The 23,058-nt window shown below is 30.6% G+C and overlaps 1 protein-coding gene across 1 annotated transcript; it reads right to left on the minus strand.

Moving 5' to 3' along the window:
• Positions 1 to 469: 469 nt before the first annotated feature.
• On the minus strand, positions 470 to 21,278 carry LOC113548986. The gene is made up of 5 exons (XM_026950111.1): positions 20,937 to 21,278; positions 6,927 to 8,345; positions 6,360 to 6,422; positions 1,666 to 1,793; positions 470 to 807 (listed from the first exon to the last, which is right to left on the minus strand). Exons 1-5 carry the CDS (start codon positions 20,952 to 20,954, stop codon positions 648 to 650), a joined length of 1,788 nt encoding a protein of 595 aa, XP_026805912.1. The 5' UTR covers positions 20,955 to 21,278; the 3' UTR covers positions 470 to 647.
• Positions 21,279 to 23,058: the final 1,780 nt, after the last annotated feature.

The raw sequence follows: 23,058 nt of genomic DNA on the forward strand, positions 1-23,058 counted from the left end.
CTGTCGAACGGTGGCGTCCGTCGTCTCACGAATACATCTTTAATCGCTCACCGGTGCAAAACGTTTTGACGTAACTCACCGTGACTATAGAAACCCCGGTGTAGTACCTATTATACCTACCAGCTAGATATTTAACAGTATATATATTTCAAATTTAACGCCTATTGTCGTAGATAGATGACGCGTTCGCACGAGCTGTTTTAATCGATTTCCGCGTTGTCAGTCGCTGAACTGGAATACGTAACGGCGATATATGTGGGTTAGGTCAGGTCACGTCGCGTGGCATCGCGATGACTGCAGTAGTCAATAGTGCACAAGTGCATAACTAAAATATATTTTGTATTATAAATTCTAAGTGAATATTTTTCTAAAACTATGTAAGGTACTTTAGGTAATAATGTGTTATGTGTATACCATATACACGTTACACAAACACATATTATGTAATTGTATAAATTACGCATTTCAAAACGAATCGTTTATTGATAGGCACATATTACAACGACAATAGGGGTCTGTAATATTATATAATACATATAATTCGTATACGCACTACGATACTTACAATTAGTTTATAAACAATTTATTAACAATTATATTATTTTACCTATGATATAATAATCACATCACATCATAGTCAACTGCTTTCACACCTCGAGGGTTTCAGCCTTTTGCGCGCGATATCCGAGTTCTGGATGTGAACTGTAGTTATACACTTGCATCTTTCCGTCGTTATCCAGGTATCCATAATGGCCGTGGACGTTTCCTCCGTTGTCCCTTTCCTCATACCGGAACTGTCTGTTGGACCTGTTCGGATTAATATAATTAATACTATCACTTCTATTGTATAATAACGTAATCATTATTCTGGAAGATATAATATTATAATGATTCTATTTTATTATTATACATTATTATGTTCGTCGTTGTAGTTGTATGTATAGAGAAATCAGTAATATATGCCCATGATAATAATAATTGATTATATCGAGCCGATTTCGACGCAATGAATAAACGTGTCTGCTGTTAGTGTGTGGGTGTTTAAGGGGTGCAGGGTTCATCGTCAAACTAGCAAACTCGTTATAGATACCATTATAGACCGAGCAGATTATATATTAATATATTATGTTTCGATATAATATTGACATGTCATAATCGTTAACGGTTTACGTTAAATGTGCTGTTACTTATTTTTGAAATACTTTCTACAACGTTATTATGATAAGTTTATACAATCTTCAGTAGAAATAATTTTAACGAAAGATAAACGACTTGAACACATCTATTTATATATATATGTTTGTGCGTAATATTGATTTAAAAAATTCTATTCGAGTTTAATGTTTGATTGACATCGAGATGATGGAGCTTAAAATTTAATCATTACCTCCACTCTCCCTACAGAACGACCAAAAGAAACGTGAATAACGGTTGTTTTCTCTTGTAAACGTTTAAGTTTAAACTCAAATTGTATACGTGAGACACGGGCCAGACAGATATCTAAGACAATTTCAGATTATAAAAAATACAATATGGTTATCGTTACATGCTGATATCTTATAATCTCAATGTGAGTGTTTTGCGCTGGTGGTCGAAAAGACCGACCTTCATATTAACACAGATAAAATACGATTGCTTAAATAATAAAATATAGTATGAAAATACCCTTTGCCGGTGTCGAATCCAAATTTGTACGAATCGGGACCAGTGATGCCGTGTAGCTGGAATTCTACCCGTTCGCCACCACCGTCTTCGAATGTTAAGTCGCCGCCAAACTGTTCACTGAGCTGAGACTGAACCATCACAAATCACAATCGAATATGAAACGAAATTATAAAAAATATTTTATGACAATATTATTGTGGGTATGCGATTATATTATTGGTTATAAATGTGTAATGTAACAAAAAAGTATTTTTAACAGTGGATATTATGTAACAATTAACATAGTTTGTTAAAAATATGGATTATTATAGGTATACGCATTCATATAAATTTATATTATTATATTTTTTTGGAGGAACCCACTTATAGTTCTTATCGCCTAAATAATTTAGCCTAGTAAGATTATAATTTGTAGTAGATAGGATAGAAACCTTGATATAAACAAAAACAAACGAAAAATCAAAAATAGGTATAGCTATTTTTATTGTACACTTTATTATATTATTTTATTCATATAATATTATTATGGTGTCAGATAAAACGTCATGTAAAAAAATGATAAGTGCTTTTTTAACACTACATAAATGAGAGTTAGGTGGTAAAATATTTTTTATAATAGTGGTAATACCTTATACTATACACGCCAATGAAGATTTTAGTTTTTTTTCTTCGTAACTAGAGGGATATCTGTTGCATACTATAATAAATTTACTGTTAGGTATCATTTACTAAGTAATATTCATTTATAAATAACATTCAGTTCTGAGCGGAACGACGAATGTATTGGTTTTACAATGATGTGTAATGTGTGTGTTTGTTTTTATTTTTTTGTATCTGTATATTATCTATACCTTTTGAAACGGTAAACAAGCTTTAATCTTTGATTTTGAGAATGGCTCCTGGCGGAAAACTGTATATGATTAGTTAGTAGATCAGAAGTAAATAATTACACTCGAAATATATTATAAAGCAGAGCGATTTCTTCAGATTTATAAGAAATAGATTCAAGTAGAATATTCGTAGAATATTATTACATTCTGAGAATCTTTAACTACAGTTAACATACTCATAAAAGTATTTAAAGTCTTTTTAAGCTCCGAGTAGTTGATCAACATTTTGTAGTTTACCTATCTCATTTTTACAATTCAATATATTCATAGGTAAACTTTAAATAGGTAATTATAACAAATTAAATACTCAATCGAAATTTTGTTTTTATATGTTTAAATTCTCAAAAAAATATTATGGAATATTAAATTCATATACATATTTTTGATTAAAAAATGTAAAATATTATTACAATACAAGTATACAACCATAGTAAAAAAATATAATATTATTACAAAAATGTTAATGTTTATAGAATTATAATATTACAATATTGCGATTTAGTTTACTATAAAGTATTACCTAATTTCTATAATATTTCGGTTCACACAATCAGATTATATTCAAAACACGTCGTTATATTGTATTTGTAGTGAATAAAATATAATATATTATGATATTATATAATAGTAGGAATTTTCATTGTCGGTATACTCGTAGGTGATGATTTAATTACTGCTGCAGCAGAGTTTACATCAGACATTTTAGTTGAGTATCGATTAAATAATGAATACAAGTATCAACGCCTATTTATTGTTATATAATATATACGTTATACATGTATACATATTATATTATACTATACAGTCAGAATGCTATAGTGTAACGGCGGTGGAAATCCGATATATTGGTTAAAAATGTATAACTTTTAGTGTTCTACGAAATGCAGTACAAGTTTCGTTTAAAAATGTAACGGACTTCCGTAGAAACTACTATGCATATTGTATACGCTGCGCTACACGAATCGTTCGTAAAAGAAATATTTACGCAGCATATTACAACATAATAATGTATCCTGTATGAATAATAGTTAAAAATATATAAATTCGTATTAAATATTTAACAACTATGCACCGATGAAGAATAAAAATATAGTACCATCTTTTACATATTTATAATATTATATGTGTGTGTGTGTATGTTTGTTGGTAAAGTAAAATATATTTTTATAGAGTTTTTGATTATATTTCTTATCTCTTAATAGTTTAATAAAATGTATAATATCATAATGAGGATAATAATCATATTTTAATTGACTCATATTATATCATACTTTTTTTAGGATTTTCGCAGCTCATGGGATTAAGATATAATTCGTTTTAGGATAAACAGTTTAAAATTTAATTTCAAGAGTGACTTCTCCTAAACCATCGACAATGAGCAGCCTCATTTAACAGTGGTCCATTTGGTGGGATTTACTATGAGCGGATGGACATAATTCCGCGACCCCCGAAAGAATCTAAATACCGCTATTTAACAAACAAATTATGCACGTATTATATTGCATAAAATATACGGTTTTAAATTGCATAATAATATTATGATAAACAAAAACAAAAAAAAATTAACCGCGTTAATTCTTAAATGGATTCCGAGAACGGCCTTCGTGTATATCGGAACAATTAGAAAAATGATTTGAAATCATAAACCGTATGTATTTTATTATTATCCAGCATACGAGGATTATAATTATGCTATATTGTATACACTATACTCATATAAGTGCCGTATCGACTTCTATACGAATAAATCAGTCTACGCGGCTGCGCCCTTATTTTAAGCGGCGTTGTGTCTCTTGTAACAGTAAATAATTATTTAAGTTTAGAATTTTATTCATTTGTATTGATATCCAACTCTATTGGTTGGCTAAGCTTGAGATGACAATAAAATGGGGGGGGGGAGTGCGCCTGGAAACTCAAGGCTTTGGTGTACGTTTTCGAAATAAATCACGCCCATTTTATGTTCGATATTTACCCATATATTTTTTTTTCAAAATTCGTAACGTGGTGGTGTAATATGAAAGGTCTCTATGAATCAATATTTCGATAAGTGATTCATGTATTATAATATTTTTATGGTATCATTCATTTTTAGAAACGTGTACCTACACTGTACAACAACATTTATATGATGAATTAATTTATTACTACGCCTTTCGCCGACACAAGCGGTAAATAGCGCAAGGAAAATGAATTAATAAAATAAATAATATAGTCTATACCACGATCACGTCGTCTTCATCCGTCTGTCAAAAATTTCCCTCGCCAACCGATTTTCCCCATTATCGACAATTAATATTTGAAGGAAAAAAAACTGTATTGTCTGCCAAAAGTGTTATTATATGGCGATAACAAACGTACTGCTGCGATTTACGCGTTAACATTTTGCGCATAATGTCCATGTGCCGTAATAACGCGTAATGCAGGTTCATGGCTGTACGTAATAAAATATAATATATAATAGCTAAGCCAGGATTTTGGCATAGAACTCGTAGGAGTAAATTTCCAATAAACGTGTTTATAGGCGACAGCTGATAGTTATATACAGCTAGTAAATATTTAATATTATTATATTATTATAACACATATTGTTATACATCATACATATTGACTATTATCGTATAAAAATCTGTTACGTTATTCGATGATTATAAAAATTGAAAACACACGAATAATAATGTTAAAAAAAAAAAATAAAAAATTAATAACTTAACCCAACCTTTTTTTGTACGTCGTTATGAGCAACATGATCCATTGTTTTTAAAATATCTATGAAAAAAATTCTATCAATATTTTTTATATTGTTGTTTTCTCGGTGTCTGGGAGATTTTCAGATTTTTCCCGTTCATAAAATGCTTATCAAATAATAATATAAGTCAATATATTTCGTATCTTCATAGAATTATTACAATTTCTAATGTCAGCGATATTGATACAGAAAATGCGTTGACAGAAAAATATACACGATCACTGTAAGACCTATATTGTCTTCGCTCCATTGGCGTAATTCAAAACGAAAAAGATTTTCTATTTTTTTTGTTTATAAATATGCAATTATATTACTTTGTGGTTCTTTAACGAAATATATAAATATTTATAATCATTTCTAATTATAATCCTGTACACGATACGAAGACGAAGATAAATAAGAAAATGTATATTGTTTATGTACAATGTTTCTGAATGGAGTATTTTACGAAGTGTTTTATTTTCAGCTTACGCTTTTTGATATTATAAGTACTTACAAATGTACACCTCGAAAGAAATTGACATTTTAACACTACAGATTGTCTAATAGTTTAATAAGTGCCATTTTTTGAACTTTTCAATGGGTTTCAAAGGAGAATATTGCACGTGTATAAAAGCGAAAAATAAACTGTTGGAGAATGCAATCAAAAATCTGGAAAATATGTTCTCAATCGTTTTTATTGTCTTACAATTTGTCATCGATTAAAAATTTAAAGACACCATCTTCCTTTTTTCAATGAAAAAAAAAAACTAATCAGACCCTATTGTGTATCATGTTTTCAAGATAGATTTTTTATATTATCGACTAAGCTATAATAATATATATATTATATCCTCATTACACACACACACACACACATGCTTACATGACCTAGTAGTATATAAACACTACTACAGTGTTTCTCGTATATAATTTTAAATCTAGAAACCGTGAACTACAAGCATGCAACGTTAACCAGACCCGTGTGGTTAGACTACAGCACGGTTGAATGCGTATAATAATATTATAATAATAAAACTCTACATTATTATATTATTACAACAATGATAATAACTCACCGGTTCATCCAACGTGTGTTGCAGTTCATCTTCGGTTTCTTGAACGACCGAGCCTTCGGGTAACTGAAACAATAAAGGTAAAATATACGAATATAGTATGTAGTTAATGAACACACTGCAATAAGACTTGTTTTCTTCATAACCGCCCGGACACTGGCAATAAAGTTTGTTCAAAATTGTGGGATAACAGTAATTAATAAATATTATCGCTCGCAATAACAGCCGATTTTTTTATCGAAAGAGTATACAAGGATACGAGTACCTATACAATTAATATACATTTTCGGAATTAATATGAAATCGAATTCATACGGTAATACGGTAAAAGGGTAGAATGAAGGACTGCAATGCGTTCAAAAATGTGTCTTATTTCAGAAACCAAAGACAAGTTATGATTATAATAGTTACATATATAGTTGTTTGGAGAGAGCTAATATTATTTTTTAGTATATAATGGTAATGGAAAAACGAAAGAAACTTAGGAAAAATATTTTTGTCTAAACATATAACAACAACGAGATATGAATTAATATTTTAATAAAGCGTATTATCAAACGCGTTGCGTACCTTTTCGCTCGTGTGCACGTTTTGCGATTCTTGTTCCTCGGTGTTGGGCTGTTCCTCGTCGGCCCGGTCGTCGTCCTGCTGCAGTAGTTGTTTGTGCTGCCGTGACGGCGATAGCTGCCGTTTGTCACCGTCCTCTTCGTCGAGTTCTTCTTCGACAGGAGCCGGCGGCGCGGGGGTAGTGGGTTTCTTCTTCTTTTTCTTCTTCTTCTTCTTGGACTTTTTCGTCTTGACCGCCGGTCGGGTGGCCGTCTCCTCTTCCTCGCCGTCGTCGCCGTCGTTACCAACATTGACGTCACCGCTGACGTCAGCACCGTCCTCCGGCCGCCGCCGCCGGGTTGATTCCTGGACGCGACGCCGGTCGTCTTGCTCGCGCTGCTTGATCAGTCTGTTGAACCTAGACACCAGATCGTACTCGGCCGGCGCCAACAGGTGTCGCTGCGCGGTCGGCGGTGCCTGCAGGTTGTACAGGAACGGCACCTGGGTGTACCGGGCGGCCGGTTGCGCAGCGCCGTAAGTGGCGTACCGGTGTTGCAGGTGAGCATGATGGCCGGGATGCAGCTGCAGTAGCCTCTGGTGGTTGCGGTGCTGCATGTGCGGATACGGCGCGGGCTGCGGGTAGACCGGGTGCACGGCGGCAGTGGGTGTCTGTTTGACCGGATAGTGACGGAGGTGGTGATGGTGGTTGGGCGGTTGCTGGAGTGCCGCGTACTGCTGGTGACCGGACGTCGTGACCAACGGCGGCGGCGGCGTCTTGCCGGTGGCGTGCTGGAGCGCGAACTGGAGTGCCGGCAGGTTGTCCAACAGCGCCCGGTCGTCGGCCTCGGCCGCCAGGTACGGGAGCTGGTACGCCACGGCCGCCGCCGCCGGTTCCGTGTACTTGACGATCCTGGCCAAGGGCTGGGCCCTGTGCGGTTTGGGCGGCGCGTACCGGGCCGTCGACGGGTCGTCGTAGACCGGTTGCAGCTGTAACGGGTTCATAAGTATCGGTCCGCCGTCGGCGTGCACCATGGTGGCTGTCTGTTCCCACGGCGCGCGGTCACCATCGCGTTGATGGTACGCCGCAGCGGCCACGGTCGGTTGCTGCAGCGCGTGCCGTTGGTGGTGGTGCTGTTGCTGCATTTGCTGCAGTTGGCGGCCGAAGGCGTCGGCGACGGCGGTGTCGTGCACGACGGGCGGCGCGTAATACTGCACGCCGTAATAGTGGTTGTTCCTCGACGACATGCTCTTGCTGCTGTCCGCGTACCGGCGGCCGGTCGACGCCAACGTGGCCAGCGCTGCCGTCGTCGTATTCGCCGCGGTCGTCTCGTCGTCGTCCACTTCGGCCGCCGGCACCGTCATTTCAGTGTCGTTGCGTGGCGGTCTGGAATACACGATTTTTGGTTCGGCGCCGCGTGCGCACATCAATAACACCTGCGCATACTATACACGAAAGGGTGTTGTGAGGTAACAAAATCAAAAAAAATAATAAACATTCACGGGCCGAAGAACTTCGGTTTCAGCTAACTTGAACTTTGTAATGGAAATAAAATACATTAATTCGTTGTAAATGGAAATTTAGTTTCAATTTTTACATTCATTTACTACGATGAGCCAAAATAGTAAATTGTCTTCGTCAATTACTTATACTCTTTACTAAAAAATACCTTATGATTTGTATCCACATATAAATATATTACTACTCGTATATAACATAATATGGAAATGATAATTTATTTTTGACTAATAACAACGTTATTGTATCTGTTACAAAAATTATGCAGTATATAAATGGAAAATATCTTTTCGAAGTCAATCAGTATGAAAACATCTCTTTTATTTTCACTAGTGCTTTGTCATCAGATGCCATTGGAAATTATTTTGTGAATACAAATGTAAAAAAAATAAATTACCTAATTGATTTATCAGATTTGGAATAGTTATAAACAAATAATACTTGAAATTTGAAAAAAAATCAAGTTACAGTTGCTATTAATTTATTGCAAACTGAATAAATATATTTAATTGTTATGTGTAAGCCAATAGATTTAGTTTACATTATAATATAATGAAATGTATTATTAAATTTAATATTGTATAATTATAAGAGTTTAGTATAATATCTAATTTAATGTACTGTTACATATTATAATAATCGAAATACTTACTGATTTTGATTAACAATTAAAAAGTTTAAAAAAAATCAATACAATTTGTCTTATTAATATTTATGTAACTTAAATTCACGAATCCTCCTATATTCCTATAAGTATACAATATATATATATATATGTAATACAATAATAAATTGTGACTGCACTTGAATGTTATATAAATTCACTATTGTGTATGTTATCAGTCATCCAAAAAAATGTCAAGTAGACGAAAGATGTGATATCCATGCAATAGTTTATGAATATTAACCAATGATTAAGAGACATCGCAATGTGATGTACTATAAATGTTTCGTTTCAACTTCCCAAAAGTGATATCCCTCAATGTGACCTTTGGTATCTCTAAAACATCACCTACTGCAGGAATATACATTTTAAAGCAGGACATCGCATATCTCAATATAATGTTCTAATATATTGCACACGGAGTTTCTATATTATGCAAGTTGATTCACCAAGCATGTCCATTCTCATTTTTTCATTGAATAATTAATTTATGGCTTATGCGAATTATAATTTTTAAATAAACTATCAACATTCTTGAGGTTTCTTGTACTATTTAAGGAGTGTTCTGAGGCGATTTAATCGAAACCACAAGTCTGGTCAAGTGACCGGTGTGCCACACAAAACCACGATTTCTTTGTCGTGAAATGTAATTTAAAAAAAAAAATCCACACTACTTTTGATGAAATCAGGTACTGTTGCATACGTTGTAATACCATACATGCAAAACGTATTTGACGATACGAGACAGATATAAATGATAATATATGGTACACATACACACACATAGCACTATAAAATGATATAATATCATGCTATTATAGTCTGCACGAATAATATTGTATACAACGCAGCTGCACGTACACCGCGGTATCTGGATAATTTAATAATGTCATCGTGTTCAGAAGTAGAACCACTGCTGACGGAAACCGACTGGACTGCGATTGAATGGATTTCGCAGGAAATTCGTGTGCGACACTAAATTCTATGTATATTATAACATTATATCAACTAATTTGTTATCACTGATGCGGACGTCTAAAATATGTTCATAATATCACACGGCTTATAAACACTGTGTATCTGCTGCAGTGCCAGATCAAAAACAATGTATTATACACTACACGGGTAATATAATATATAATATATTATGTATTTATTATAGAATTATAGAATTATCGTATTTGTTTGTTTTGTACCGTAATATATTATTACAGTCAAATAATTAAAATATTAATGTAATGTTTCGTTTGCTGAAATCGACCAAAGTATCACCGTCGACACAGTCAAATGTAAAACTGATTAAATCAGTAGGTTGATATAATACTATGTTTGAGTAAAATAAAAATCATAAATAATATAAAATTATAAAATAGATCAAAGAATATAATAATATGATAAGACGTCATATTTTATTGCTATTGCAGTGAAGGCAAATACAAAATAAATACATTTTATGGATTTTATTTACTAAATATATAAATACCTATATGAATGCAATAAAAATGTGAATTATTGGACTATAATAATCAACTGGATCACGTTATACAACGCCGATGCGTTCCAACTAATATTATAGGGTATCCTTACGCATAGAATACGGGGTCGACCAATTATTTATAATAACAAAATTCTACACATAACGCGCGTCCACTAGTTACAAAGTCATCATCGTGTATTTAATGGTACATACTACAAATACGAATATATTATTAATCATTGTACAACGCAAAATATGTACAAAAAAAGAGTTTTATGAAAATACCAAAACATCTGAGTAGCGTCGACGACAATCCGATAATGATGTACATGTAATATTTATCGAAAACACAGTAATAATAATATTTACATTGCATAAAAATCGCCCAAGCCCAAAATGTTGGTTATTTATGGACAGGGCGTCATAATATGTGATAATATATATAATAAATTATTAAAACATTATGAGCACCGTGTGGCGGCGTGTGTGTATGTGTTTAAAGTGCGCCTTGATGAGTTGGACGCGCATTTGAAAATACCCTTGCTATGCAATTTTTAATTGCGTATTTCCAACGATAATATTAGACGTACGTGTATGATATATTATTATGTAGGTATATTGTATTATAAAACACGTTTCGGTAAATTAATTTTTAATATAATATGCGCATCATATACGGTTTCAATGAGTGTGCGCGATGTAAAACAATTTCCATGTCATACGAATAATGTACAAATAAATACTTTAAATATTCGAATTTGACCTGTCTAGCTTGATTGGCCGGATGGTAATTTCCGGTCACGGATCTGCAGGGTTTGAACTCTATGCGTTCATATCGTGTATTTGTCTATTTGAAGCCACCTACATGGCTACACTAACCATTGCAGGTTATAACATAAATACATTGCTCTAACCTTAGGGATGCCCTTAATACACAATGAAGATTAAAATTTAATTAATATTCTCATCATCCGGTATTTTTAACCTTTTACATAAGTAGAATGTATTAGTCTCGATATACCTAATCATATTTAAGAGAAAAAGAAGAAATCTTAATATTTTGACAAACGGTGGGAAATTATTATAGGTACTGTACGAATCAAATAAGGTATCACGAAAAAGTAAAATAATAATGCATTTCATTAGGGTATTGTTGTGTTTTATGGTTTTATCAATACTTGTCTTGTTATTGGTTTTGATAATAATTAGTAAATGTAAAGATTTGTACTTCGAATCAATTAATATTTTTTTACTTGAATTTTGAATTTATATAATACCGTAAAAATGTTCAAGAGTAACGAATAAAAACTGTTAAACTACGGCCTACTCTATGGTAAAAATTGAATGTACTGCGTTTGTATGAAAGATAAAAGTGACAAAATATATAATCCACAACTGCATAACCATATCTTATATACACTATAGTCGTTATAAATTTACACATCATATAGTCTATGAATGATAAATTATAGAATCACTGATGAACACCAATCCCATTATTAAATTGTCATCTAAATACATAAAATTAATAGGGATTTATGATTTTTTTGAGATTTATGTAAATATATCGGATAATATTTTTTTGAAAATTTTTTTCTTTTAGAAATTTCTTTATTTAGAGGTAAATAATGGGTTTCCTTATATACGCCATACACTAGATATTCAGTTCAATGTTTTTGATCCTAATATTTATCAAAAATCCGGTTGTCAAAACTCAAAACCCTCATTCGGCCTTTCCCTTTTATACATTTGCGAGTACACGAATACACTGCAGTCATCTTCATATAACAATATCATGTTACAAAAATATTATTATAATAATAATATGTTATAACGTAACTATGGATTTTTACCACAGGTATTTCTGAACCCCAGTCACACACTATTAAGTAAAAAATAGTAAACAATAGTTATAATATTATGTTATCATGGATAACTGTAAAAATTTGTAAGAAAATGTTTGCATAAATAAATACGAATTCTCTTGAAATTCCTACAGCGCGTGATATTTATAATATTTACTTTAAATACCTAGCTAATAGGAACAATATTATAAATTTCGTATCAAAGATGTACTATTTTACATTACACTTTCAAAAATTATGTTGTTTCACGGGCAAGAAATCAATTAATAATGTAAATTGTTTGACGGTAGGTCGAGATGATTCATGTATTGTTCTTTTTATGCAGATATTCTTAAAAATAAATTACTCAAGACTCGGAGAAATTTCGAGGACTAGCAAAAAAATAAAAAAAAACAATAACAAAACGATCATCATCAATTTTGGTGGCGCTAAGCAAATGTAGATTAATATACAGCATAAGTAATAGAGCAGAAATCGGAAGGGAAACGGAAAAAAAATTGCCAGTGAAAGTCATCATCATCATCATCATCATTACGAGTGCCGTCGTCCACCAATATTTCTTCAATATAATAATATACTGTCACACTTGAATGAATATACACAAATGACGATACGCGTACAAACATCGCGCGTATAATAGATACTTAGATATTATATATTATATGTTATTAAATTGCATATTATTAGTACTGTAATAACACGGTCCGTTTTGTTATTACTTACAATTTATTTCAACTCAACTATATAGAGATTCTTAAAAAAAAAAATAATACTTTTCAAAATAAAGGGTGTTTACCTTATAAAAATCACTTTTTTTAAATTTTATTTTAAGTATTTACGCAGTTACGCATGCATATTACTATAAAAAATTGAATTTCAAATTAACTTTTATAGAAAAATCTAGCTTATATATTGGATTAGATCTTGAACCATAATATTCATAGTAACTGCTGTGTACTGTGTTGTTAATTAATCAATTTTTTTTAGTAATTTCACAAAAATCTAAGGTGAGAAAATTGTGAAATCGCAAGATAAAATATTTGGTTTTTGGATCCCTGCAGGGCCTATTTTTTATTGTAATTTTTCGTATGAAATATCTTTGATTAAAGCATCTATAAACATGCGTGGTTCTGTTAAAATTAAGATAACTGCTCTCTGTGTACTTTTCTGTCATATTATATGTTACCAAGATTTCAATTATTAAAACGGGAATATTTATCTATACATTATACTCGTATTTATAGACGTATATGTATACGGGTTCATTCCAATACAAAATATGTTAAAGCTAAAGAGACAAATTAAGATTTAGTAAATTTAAAATTAAGAAAAAGTAATAAAAAATAAATTACGATTGAAATAATAAATAATAATTACTATTATTAAATAGTACTTAATATTTACAAAATGTATAATAGTTATAAATTGCATTTTAATATTTGACTAGGTACTATTTATACGGAAACGACCAATCGCGCATAAAACCGAATTCAATAGTAACTCCACACCGGAACTCTTCCCGTTTTTTGTTTTTATGTAATACGCGTGCGCGTGCACATCTGGTTAAAATAATGTAAAGATATTATAGTCTAGTGTTTTTGTTTGTGTTACGATGTTTTAGCTATGGTCTGAGCGATTTTATCAGGACTACGATTCGAGCACTACCCGATCCACATAATATTATAATATTAGATAATATTTAAAACTACCTATATAGCTTATATGGTGTGCAGAGTAATTTTTTTTATCGTAAACCATGCCAAATCTAATAGGAAATACCTACAATTAGTTTTTAAATACAGTAGTTGCCACCTATTAAACTTTGATTCCGATTTATATTATGCATATTAACAAATAGGAAAAAGTCATCGATAAATTGAATTTATTATACTTATTGATGGGATTAATGTTTATTTTTAAGTGTATATTTTCACAATTTTTAGTTTATTTTCCTGATTTTATCGAATGTGTTTTGACGATTAGTACTACTTCGTTGACTAATCATACAGAAAAGTATTAAATATTTTAAAATATTTTCTATTTTTATCATTATTAAAATTCATGTTTTTTTTTTGACAACATACATTTGAGTACATAAATAAATACATAATAATGAATATATATTAGTATACATAGCCGCAAATCAAATTTTCTTATTACAACGCATAAGCTTTTTTTTATTGCATCCTTTTATACGTTTGATTAGTGATAGGTACTCATCAATCGTCTTATACTGATATTGATAACCATAATTTATTATTTATTTTACATACTTTAAGTTTTATTATTTGTTCTACATACATAAACACGAATAATTAGGGTTGTATGGTTGGTAGATGTATTTACTTAGCTTTTTATTGGCTTATTGCATAGCTTAACAAAATCATACTATTTTATACAACTTATAAATTCTAACCCTGTATTCTAGTATTTGTTTTCGAAATTAAAAAGAAAAACAACCAAATATTTCTTGTATCTACTTATCTCATAAGATGAAGCCTGGTTCACAATCAAGGAGTCACTGTGTATATTGAGGGCTGCGTCGACATTTTACGAAATACGAATGCATATTATTATAATATATTATATACCATAGGTTGTAGGTATAGGTTTTGCAGGTGTATCGAAATGGTTCAGTGCACACGCGTATGATATAAGGATGTTGAGTTGTCACAACAATAATATTTTTTAGGATATTTTCCAATAGACATTGAAAAAAAAAATAATACCTTAAAATAATGACCAAACACCACTCGCACGCGTAACTAATTTGTTTTCATTGTTTTTTACAGCGTAGTACCGTATATAATATTATAAGAATATCGCATTATTGTGATATATTATATATTATTACATATAAAATATGCACATGCATTTTATAATACGTGTATAATATTGTGTTACACGCAGATTCGGTTCGATTGCCTATTGGGTAATCGATTTTTGTTCACAATAAATCAAATAAATTGGCGAGCATACATGAAATAGAATAATAACTCAGAATTCAGGTATACTAATACGGATTTTGTTAGTATTTTCACTAAAAAATTCATCTGCTGAATAATTTGCGTATAATATAAAATATATGGACATCCTCCATTATAAATGCCGTAAATAATGTTTAAAGCGTTTGAAAATATTTTGATCATTATGAGCAATAACGTGATCAAAATTTCAAAATAAATAAATAAATACCACGATTTTGAATATACTCATAGGTTCAAATATATAAAAACGGGGTGGTAAGCGTGCTAATAACTTACCCACACGTATCAACATCTTGCAATATTACAATAACGTACGGTGTATGAGTATATTTTTACGAAACGCGGAGAACGGCGTTATTAATGGTTGGTTTATATTATTATAGTTGGACGAGTGTTTAAAAATATATATTATATGTTATTATTATATATACGAGCAGGTATACTGGAATCGTCGTATATTGCAGAGCTTAACGTTTCCGAGAACGAGACGAGCAAGGAAACAGACCATTTCATGAGCCAAACATATTTTTCTCCATTAATATTAAATTGTTTTAAATTGCGTTTAAATAAACGATAACGTAGAACGGCCTCCGAGTTATAAAAAAATAATATACAATTACTTCGAGTGCTTACGCGCGATGTTTTACGTATGTTATACGTATTATCGTATAACAATATTATAATATTCTTGCATTTTGATTTTGCATCATACCAACAATAATAATGTTATGTATATTATGTACACAGATAGTAGGTATAGCAGTATAGCTGGTACACACGCAGGTTAAACGAAATTATATGAGTCGTTGAACGCCTCGTCGAGAGTGATGGTTGGGTAGGTATATAATCTGAAATTATTATTAAAATCGAATCAATCACCCGGCGGAAAGAGTTGTTTGTTCTATCTTCGTTGTTATTACATTAAATCGGGAATTTCAGCATATATAGACTGTTATAGCAACTCGTCTAGAAAATCCATCTACCGAATACCAGCTACCTATTGTTTTAACGGGATAATATTCTATTACATGCGCAAAAAGCTTACACGATAATTAAAAGGGACCGCGTGACAATGATTATCGATCTAGTACTTAACTTGTGATTCTTTTGAGAGTGTATTACAAAAATGTAATTGTTTTTCTTTTGGCAAACGTAATCCTCTACAGTACTCTAAAATCAAGCCAGGATCAAAGTCCCCAGGCCATAAGAAATACGATTTTTTAGGGCTTCTATCTGCATACAACAAATTATTATGTATTTATTAAAAATATTGTACGTAAAAACATACCTATAATATCTATAGTATGAATAAGAATATTTAATTTAGAAAATCAGATACTTGCGATTTGCGATACTTTTACATTTAGGTTATATTATAGACAAAAATTTGCTTCAGTGATAGCTTGCTGGAAAAAAAATATTTAGATACTTATATGAGTTTCCTATATTTAATTATGTCTTATGAAAATAAAAATATAATTAAACTAATTATATATGATATTTTTTATTTCTTCATATTGAGGCCTTTGAAAAATTTGGTCCTGGGACTTCAAATCCTTACATGGCCTTGTCTTATACGCCCAATAACGTTTTATACACATTTTATAATATAGGTTATACCGGAATATAAATTAATGTGTTTGTAATGCCCATCAAACGACGAAACTACGCGGCAGGAGACGTGACTATATTATATTATTTGTATTATTAAAACACGACCTAATTTATCCAAAGCAGTAATAATTTCACGGCGTTTTAACGCGCGCGCGTAATACCTTATTACGACGACCGATCACACATATATAATATATATAAATGAACATGCATTTTAACGGCGGATATGGTATAATACAACACTAATCGTTTAATACGAAAATAATGTGTCAAGGAAATGTATTTCTTTAAAAAAAAAAAAAAAAAAAAATAAGTATTTAAATAAATTATACATGTTATTATTATTATTATTTTAGCCTATAGGTAATGTTTAGCGATAGAACAAAATCGTCAAAATCGTTAAAACTCGAAAAAGGACGATTTTCGTACAAAAAAAGTGATTGCTATGTTACGCGTAACGTTAGAACATTATTTTGCAAACAAATATGATAAAAACATACGCTAGTTACATACGTAATATATACGCAAATATTGTATAGTATATTTACGCGGCGTTGACAAGATTGTATGCAACTATGCAATAATAATAGCAGTTCATAAAGCTACGGTGCGTAATTATTATTATAAACTATTACTATTAAAATATAATATAGTTTTCAAATTATTCTAATAGGGTTCTCGCCACAAAGGGGAATATGTGAGTTGAATTCCGTTCCGTGGATTTTCCACTTTCCCTCGCTCTACATTGAATTGTAATATAATATGTATAGAATTCGGAATAATTGTTTGCTAAATGGCTAAATAGTTGATCGTATAATCAATATATAATATATATTATTGAATTCATCCCTTTCCGTTCGATAAGATATATTCTTGGACGGTCGATTTGCATAAATAGCACACTATATTAATATTGATAACGCGTTATGTTTATACAGCATATTATATAATAATGAATACATTTAAATTATAATATAATAATAATAAAAAAAATTGTTGCTTCCCCCATATATTTTTTATAAGATTAATGTTTACATAATAAAAAGTATCCAATCCAACCCATTATACTTGTTTTCATTTATTAAGATCGAATTATAACAATACGTTTAATGATAGTATGTTTTGTTTGTTCGTTAACGGTCGTTACAATATTATTGTTGTTAAGTTCATTTGATTCCTGAAGGATGAAGTCTATGACTGTATGTATGATTTGCATTATTTCAGTTTAGAACATTAATTATTAATACATATTACATATCTATACTATAAAATAATATTATGTTAATTCATTGACATTCCCGGAAACTATACTGAATTATACAATGTACATATTATAAAGAGAAAAAGTATTAACTATCGCGTTATTGGTGAGAGTGAGGGGACGAAAATAATAATAAAAAAAAAAATATAACAAAAACGAATTTGTCACGGGAGTTTACTGTATCCTGTGGCAGTCATGTTCAAGTTTACATACATATATATGTATAATATACACAATATTCAACTATATAATGTATAACAATAATAGTTAGTGGCCTTCTATGATGGGGACATTCACAATGAAAGGTTCATCAGACTCGGATGCACTGTCAAGGTCGTACCTAACGAGGATTGATTCGTTCGGGGAAAATATTATCTATAATTTTCGTTTAAACGTGTACACACAGAGTAATGCTCACTTAATTTTTTTCTTAAGTTCTTAGTTTCTGATTTTTCAGAATTTTCAAGTACAGCTAAAGATCATATTTTTCAATTCTTAATGTTTTTTGTACTATTTAAAGAGTGTTTGAAGATAAGACTTCAATTTTTAAAATTACAACTCTCCTTTCTTACTGTAAATTATTTAGGGAAAAATTTTCTGAAAATATAGAAGTATCAAAATTAAAATTCAAACAACTCGCTTTTGAGTTAGTTAGTTTTGTGTACATAGAATAATAGCATGATTTTTGGGTTATGATAATTTGAACATTTAATCAATATTTTTAATTTAATACAATGGTTTGACTATAATAAATACTAGATCCAATATATTTTATATTTTTGTAAAACCATATTTAAAGACCATTATTCTAAATATAAATATTTTAATAACTAAAAAACTCTTTAATAAAATGTTGAGATAGTTATATCAAATTAAAAAAAAAAATATTCATTTAATAATTTACAATAAAAAATTATGGTTCTTGTTTGGAAAACAGACATTTGTACCGTCACAGAGCACTCCTTAAGTAATATATGATTCTCAAGAATTTTAGATTATGGTGTTTAAGTAGACAAATTCCGTAAATTAGAAATTGAATAAACATTTATTATTAAATAAATAAATATGGGGATGTACATCGAACATGATTGGTTAAATCACCTTTTAATCTGTATAATGTGTTAGACTAACCTAATCCTAATTTATAATAATATGGTTCACGGATATTTTCAAGTTGAAAATCTACGGCCAATGAGACATATTACAATTTGAAAAAACATCCATTGTGACTTATACATATACGGTGTATGGATATAACTTATTGGTATTTTGTAAGCTATGTCTATATAATACCTATACATTATTGCACAGTGGGTATTGCTTTTATTCACGCGTAAGTACGATTGGGGTACGTATTCATATCGCATGTTTCAGCAAGACATGCTTTAGCTTAGGTTAGATTTTCTATCGGTCTATATTATATTATCAATTAGACTGATCTTCATTTTAAAATAATTTACATTTTGAGGTCGAACTGTCTTCAATTTATTATTAGAATATCTGCCTATATACTATTATATATCTACGTTAATTTCCTAAATGACTTACTGAATTCCTAATTATAGCGTATACTAATATCCTTATGATGTACAAGGATGTAGTGTGGAACGTATAAATTTACCCCGCTTTATACCGTTCACATGTACATACGACATACTGATTTATACTAATTTATTGACTTAATAATAAGATACTACAACGAGATTCTGTAACCTGTTGCGATGTAGTGCTTTTTATTTTATTAAATATATTTTTTTAAATACAACTATAAGACATAAAATACATTTTATTTTGTAATGAGATTGTTACTTTAATAAATCTTCAAAATAAATTATAATTGTATTTAAACTTAAACGAAATTAATAATGATTTCAATGCTTTATTTATATTTAATAAATATGCAAGATAAAAATAATGTTCTTATGATTAGAAGATAAGTTCTAATAATAAATTGAGCATATTATTTGTATCTTGACAATTATTATACAAGTAAGTATACTTATAATATATAGCCCGAGAACTAAACGATAATTTTATTTTAATGCCTTATTTTAGTTAAAATAGTATTTAAATATTAATTGCTACAAAAGCATTATAATATATAATAGTATGCTTAATTATATTCTACTGAAAAATCAAGATGTAGATTTAATATAAAATAACCGATCCTATTAATCACTTAATCATTCCATCGTTATTATCATCATCATCATCAAAGTTCAAAACACTCGGTATATCGTATATATAAAATACAACGTGATTCTTTTAACAGCACTAAATATTATCATTATACCAGAAAGAACGAAAAGTATTGTTTTTTAATTTTTTTTTTTTTTTGCTTTATTTGTATTTATTATAAAATAATTTTAGATTTAATATTTACATGATGATATTATTCTTAAAAATTGTTCCATATTCGGTTTTGGGATATGAAATTAAAAATTTAATAGTAAAGACATATTTATTTCAAAAATATTGTTTTATAATGACTTCAAAATACATGAAAAATATTTTCATAAACGCCAATATTTTTCCTAATAATAAAAGTGTTTACTGTTAAAATAATCACACTGTATAATACTAAAAGTTCAATAATACTGTTCTAGTTGTACCATTTACACGAGTTTACAATATCACATATTATACTTACTATAATAATTAGCACCATGTTCGTGCGACCGGCGGTTACATGTTGGGCACGATAAATCCGTTTGTACAACGGTATTTGGTGGCGAACTGCCTGACCGGGCGGGTTGGCTGTGCGGAGCTGACTGGCGGTGGGCGATTTCTCAATACAACATCTATCTGTCTGCTCGCGACAATCGATCTATTGATTGCCGATCTATACCGACTACTCCGATCTATAAATAATGCATACATATATATGTACTTGCACATGATAATCGCGGCGGGGCACCGGCGTTCCGCATAGGATACCCTCGTCAATATGTATACAATGTTATTTACCTAGCATGCTCACCCCCATATTGTTTCATTAAATAATGAATTTATTCAAATTCTGATTTTCGAAATTGTTGAGTATTAATTAAGACTTTAAGACGATATTTTAAAATTTTTGAAATTTCTTGTACTACTTAAGGAGTGACTAAACAATTTCTCCTTTTAAAATGAACCTCTTCCCGCCTTTATTGTAAGTTATTAGTTTTTTTAAAAGTCTTTATGTAAGTTCCTAATAAAAACTTAAAAGATTAGTTTTTCAGTAATTAAAAAGAGGGTGAGTATACTTGATGATTAACCAGTATATTGATTAAAATATATAAATTATATATACCTTTTAGCTATATATATTATATAGTTATAAGTACATCCGCAGTATAAAAACAAATATATAAGAGTAATAAATAATAATAGATCCCACGCCGAAAGAATAAAATCACTGTAGCTGTAGGACATGTAACATTTTCCATCAAGGTACAGGCAATTTCTCGGTCGTTAGGCGTTATTGCCATTACTTTTTGGCCTCGATTCTGGACGACTGTAAGGTTTATTATATATTTATTCAAATAAAATATTCGGTTTTAGAAATACGTATTTGGAGGTTCTGAGTCCTTTTTACAGGTAGATGAAAACAGTTTAAACGGACATTACTGCCTTACACGGCCGACGATTACCGTTTACATATTACAATATATTAAATGTTTTTAATAAAGTAAATATATTTGTGTGAGGATAAAAAAAACACATTTACCACATTGTGTACACAGTAATCGTTGAGCGTGTAAGGCACTAAAGTCACTTTAAAGTTTAAACTTTTTTCATTTCCCTGAAAAGTGGAATCATATACCTCCCCCCAAATACATACTATTACTGGTATCCATTTTAGAAACATTAATTTTTCAATGTGTGAACAATAGTATTAAATCGATCATTTTAATACGCTTTAGGATCAAATTTGAAATGTTTAAATTGTATAAGTACAATAATTGATTATACTAGACACTATTAAAAATAATACTGGTAGCTATATATTGTTATAAAATGTATAAAAAGCTTAGCTCTTAACGTTCACTTGCCTCTTCCCAAGTTGATTATATTACGGTAGTATGAAGATATTGACAAACAATGTAGCCCGTACGAACAATACATCCTTGTCTTAAATGTTTTTCCTATATTATTATCTCTGTATAGGACCACGCTGCAGACAGTAAATTATATTAATAGTAAAGTTACATTATATTGAGAGTTAAATACCAGTGAATAATCTGTCAATACAATATTTAATAAAGGACCATTACACTGTGGTTCAACATTATTTCTTAATTTGCTATTATCCGTGAAAAATTACATTGTTTCCCTAAGAATTGAATAAGTAGTGTGTACACTTGTATCAGTTGTAACACATAAAAATTAAAAATGCACAAGTGCTCTTCTGGTGTATAAATATGTATAAATTATATTGCAGGCTAATTTATTGATCAGTGATCACCGTGCTATTTCATTTCTTACTCGACCCCTATCTTCTTATCCTATAATAATGATAATAATATTACAATTTTTATTTTTATTATAAGTACTTAAATATTACGCATAATTGAACTAAATAAAGTACCCTAGCCATCTCAGGAAAGTATTTTACATGTTGTATTTTAAGATACATAGATTGTTTAGCGTTTAAGGACGTTCAATGTCAATATAAACTTCAATTATTTTTCAAACGAGAACATTTCTTTTTTATTATGTATATTATATTGTTGAGCAGATGATTTTTTTTTTGTTTAACATTTTGATGTACATTGTATCTATATTGGAAT

Source organism: Rhopalosiphum maidis, chromosome 1 (assembly GCF_003676215.2).
Source record: "Rhopalosiphum maidis isolate BTI-1 chromosome 1, ASM367621v3, whole genome shotgun sequence".
NCBI lineage: Eukaryota > Metazoa > Arthropoda > Insecta > Hemiptera > Aphididae > Rhopalosiphum > Rhopalosiphum maidis.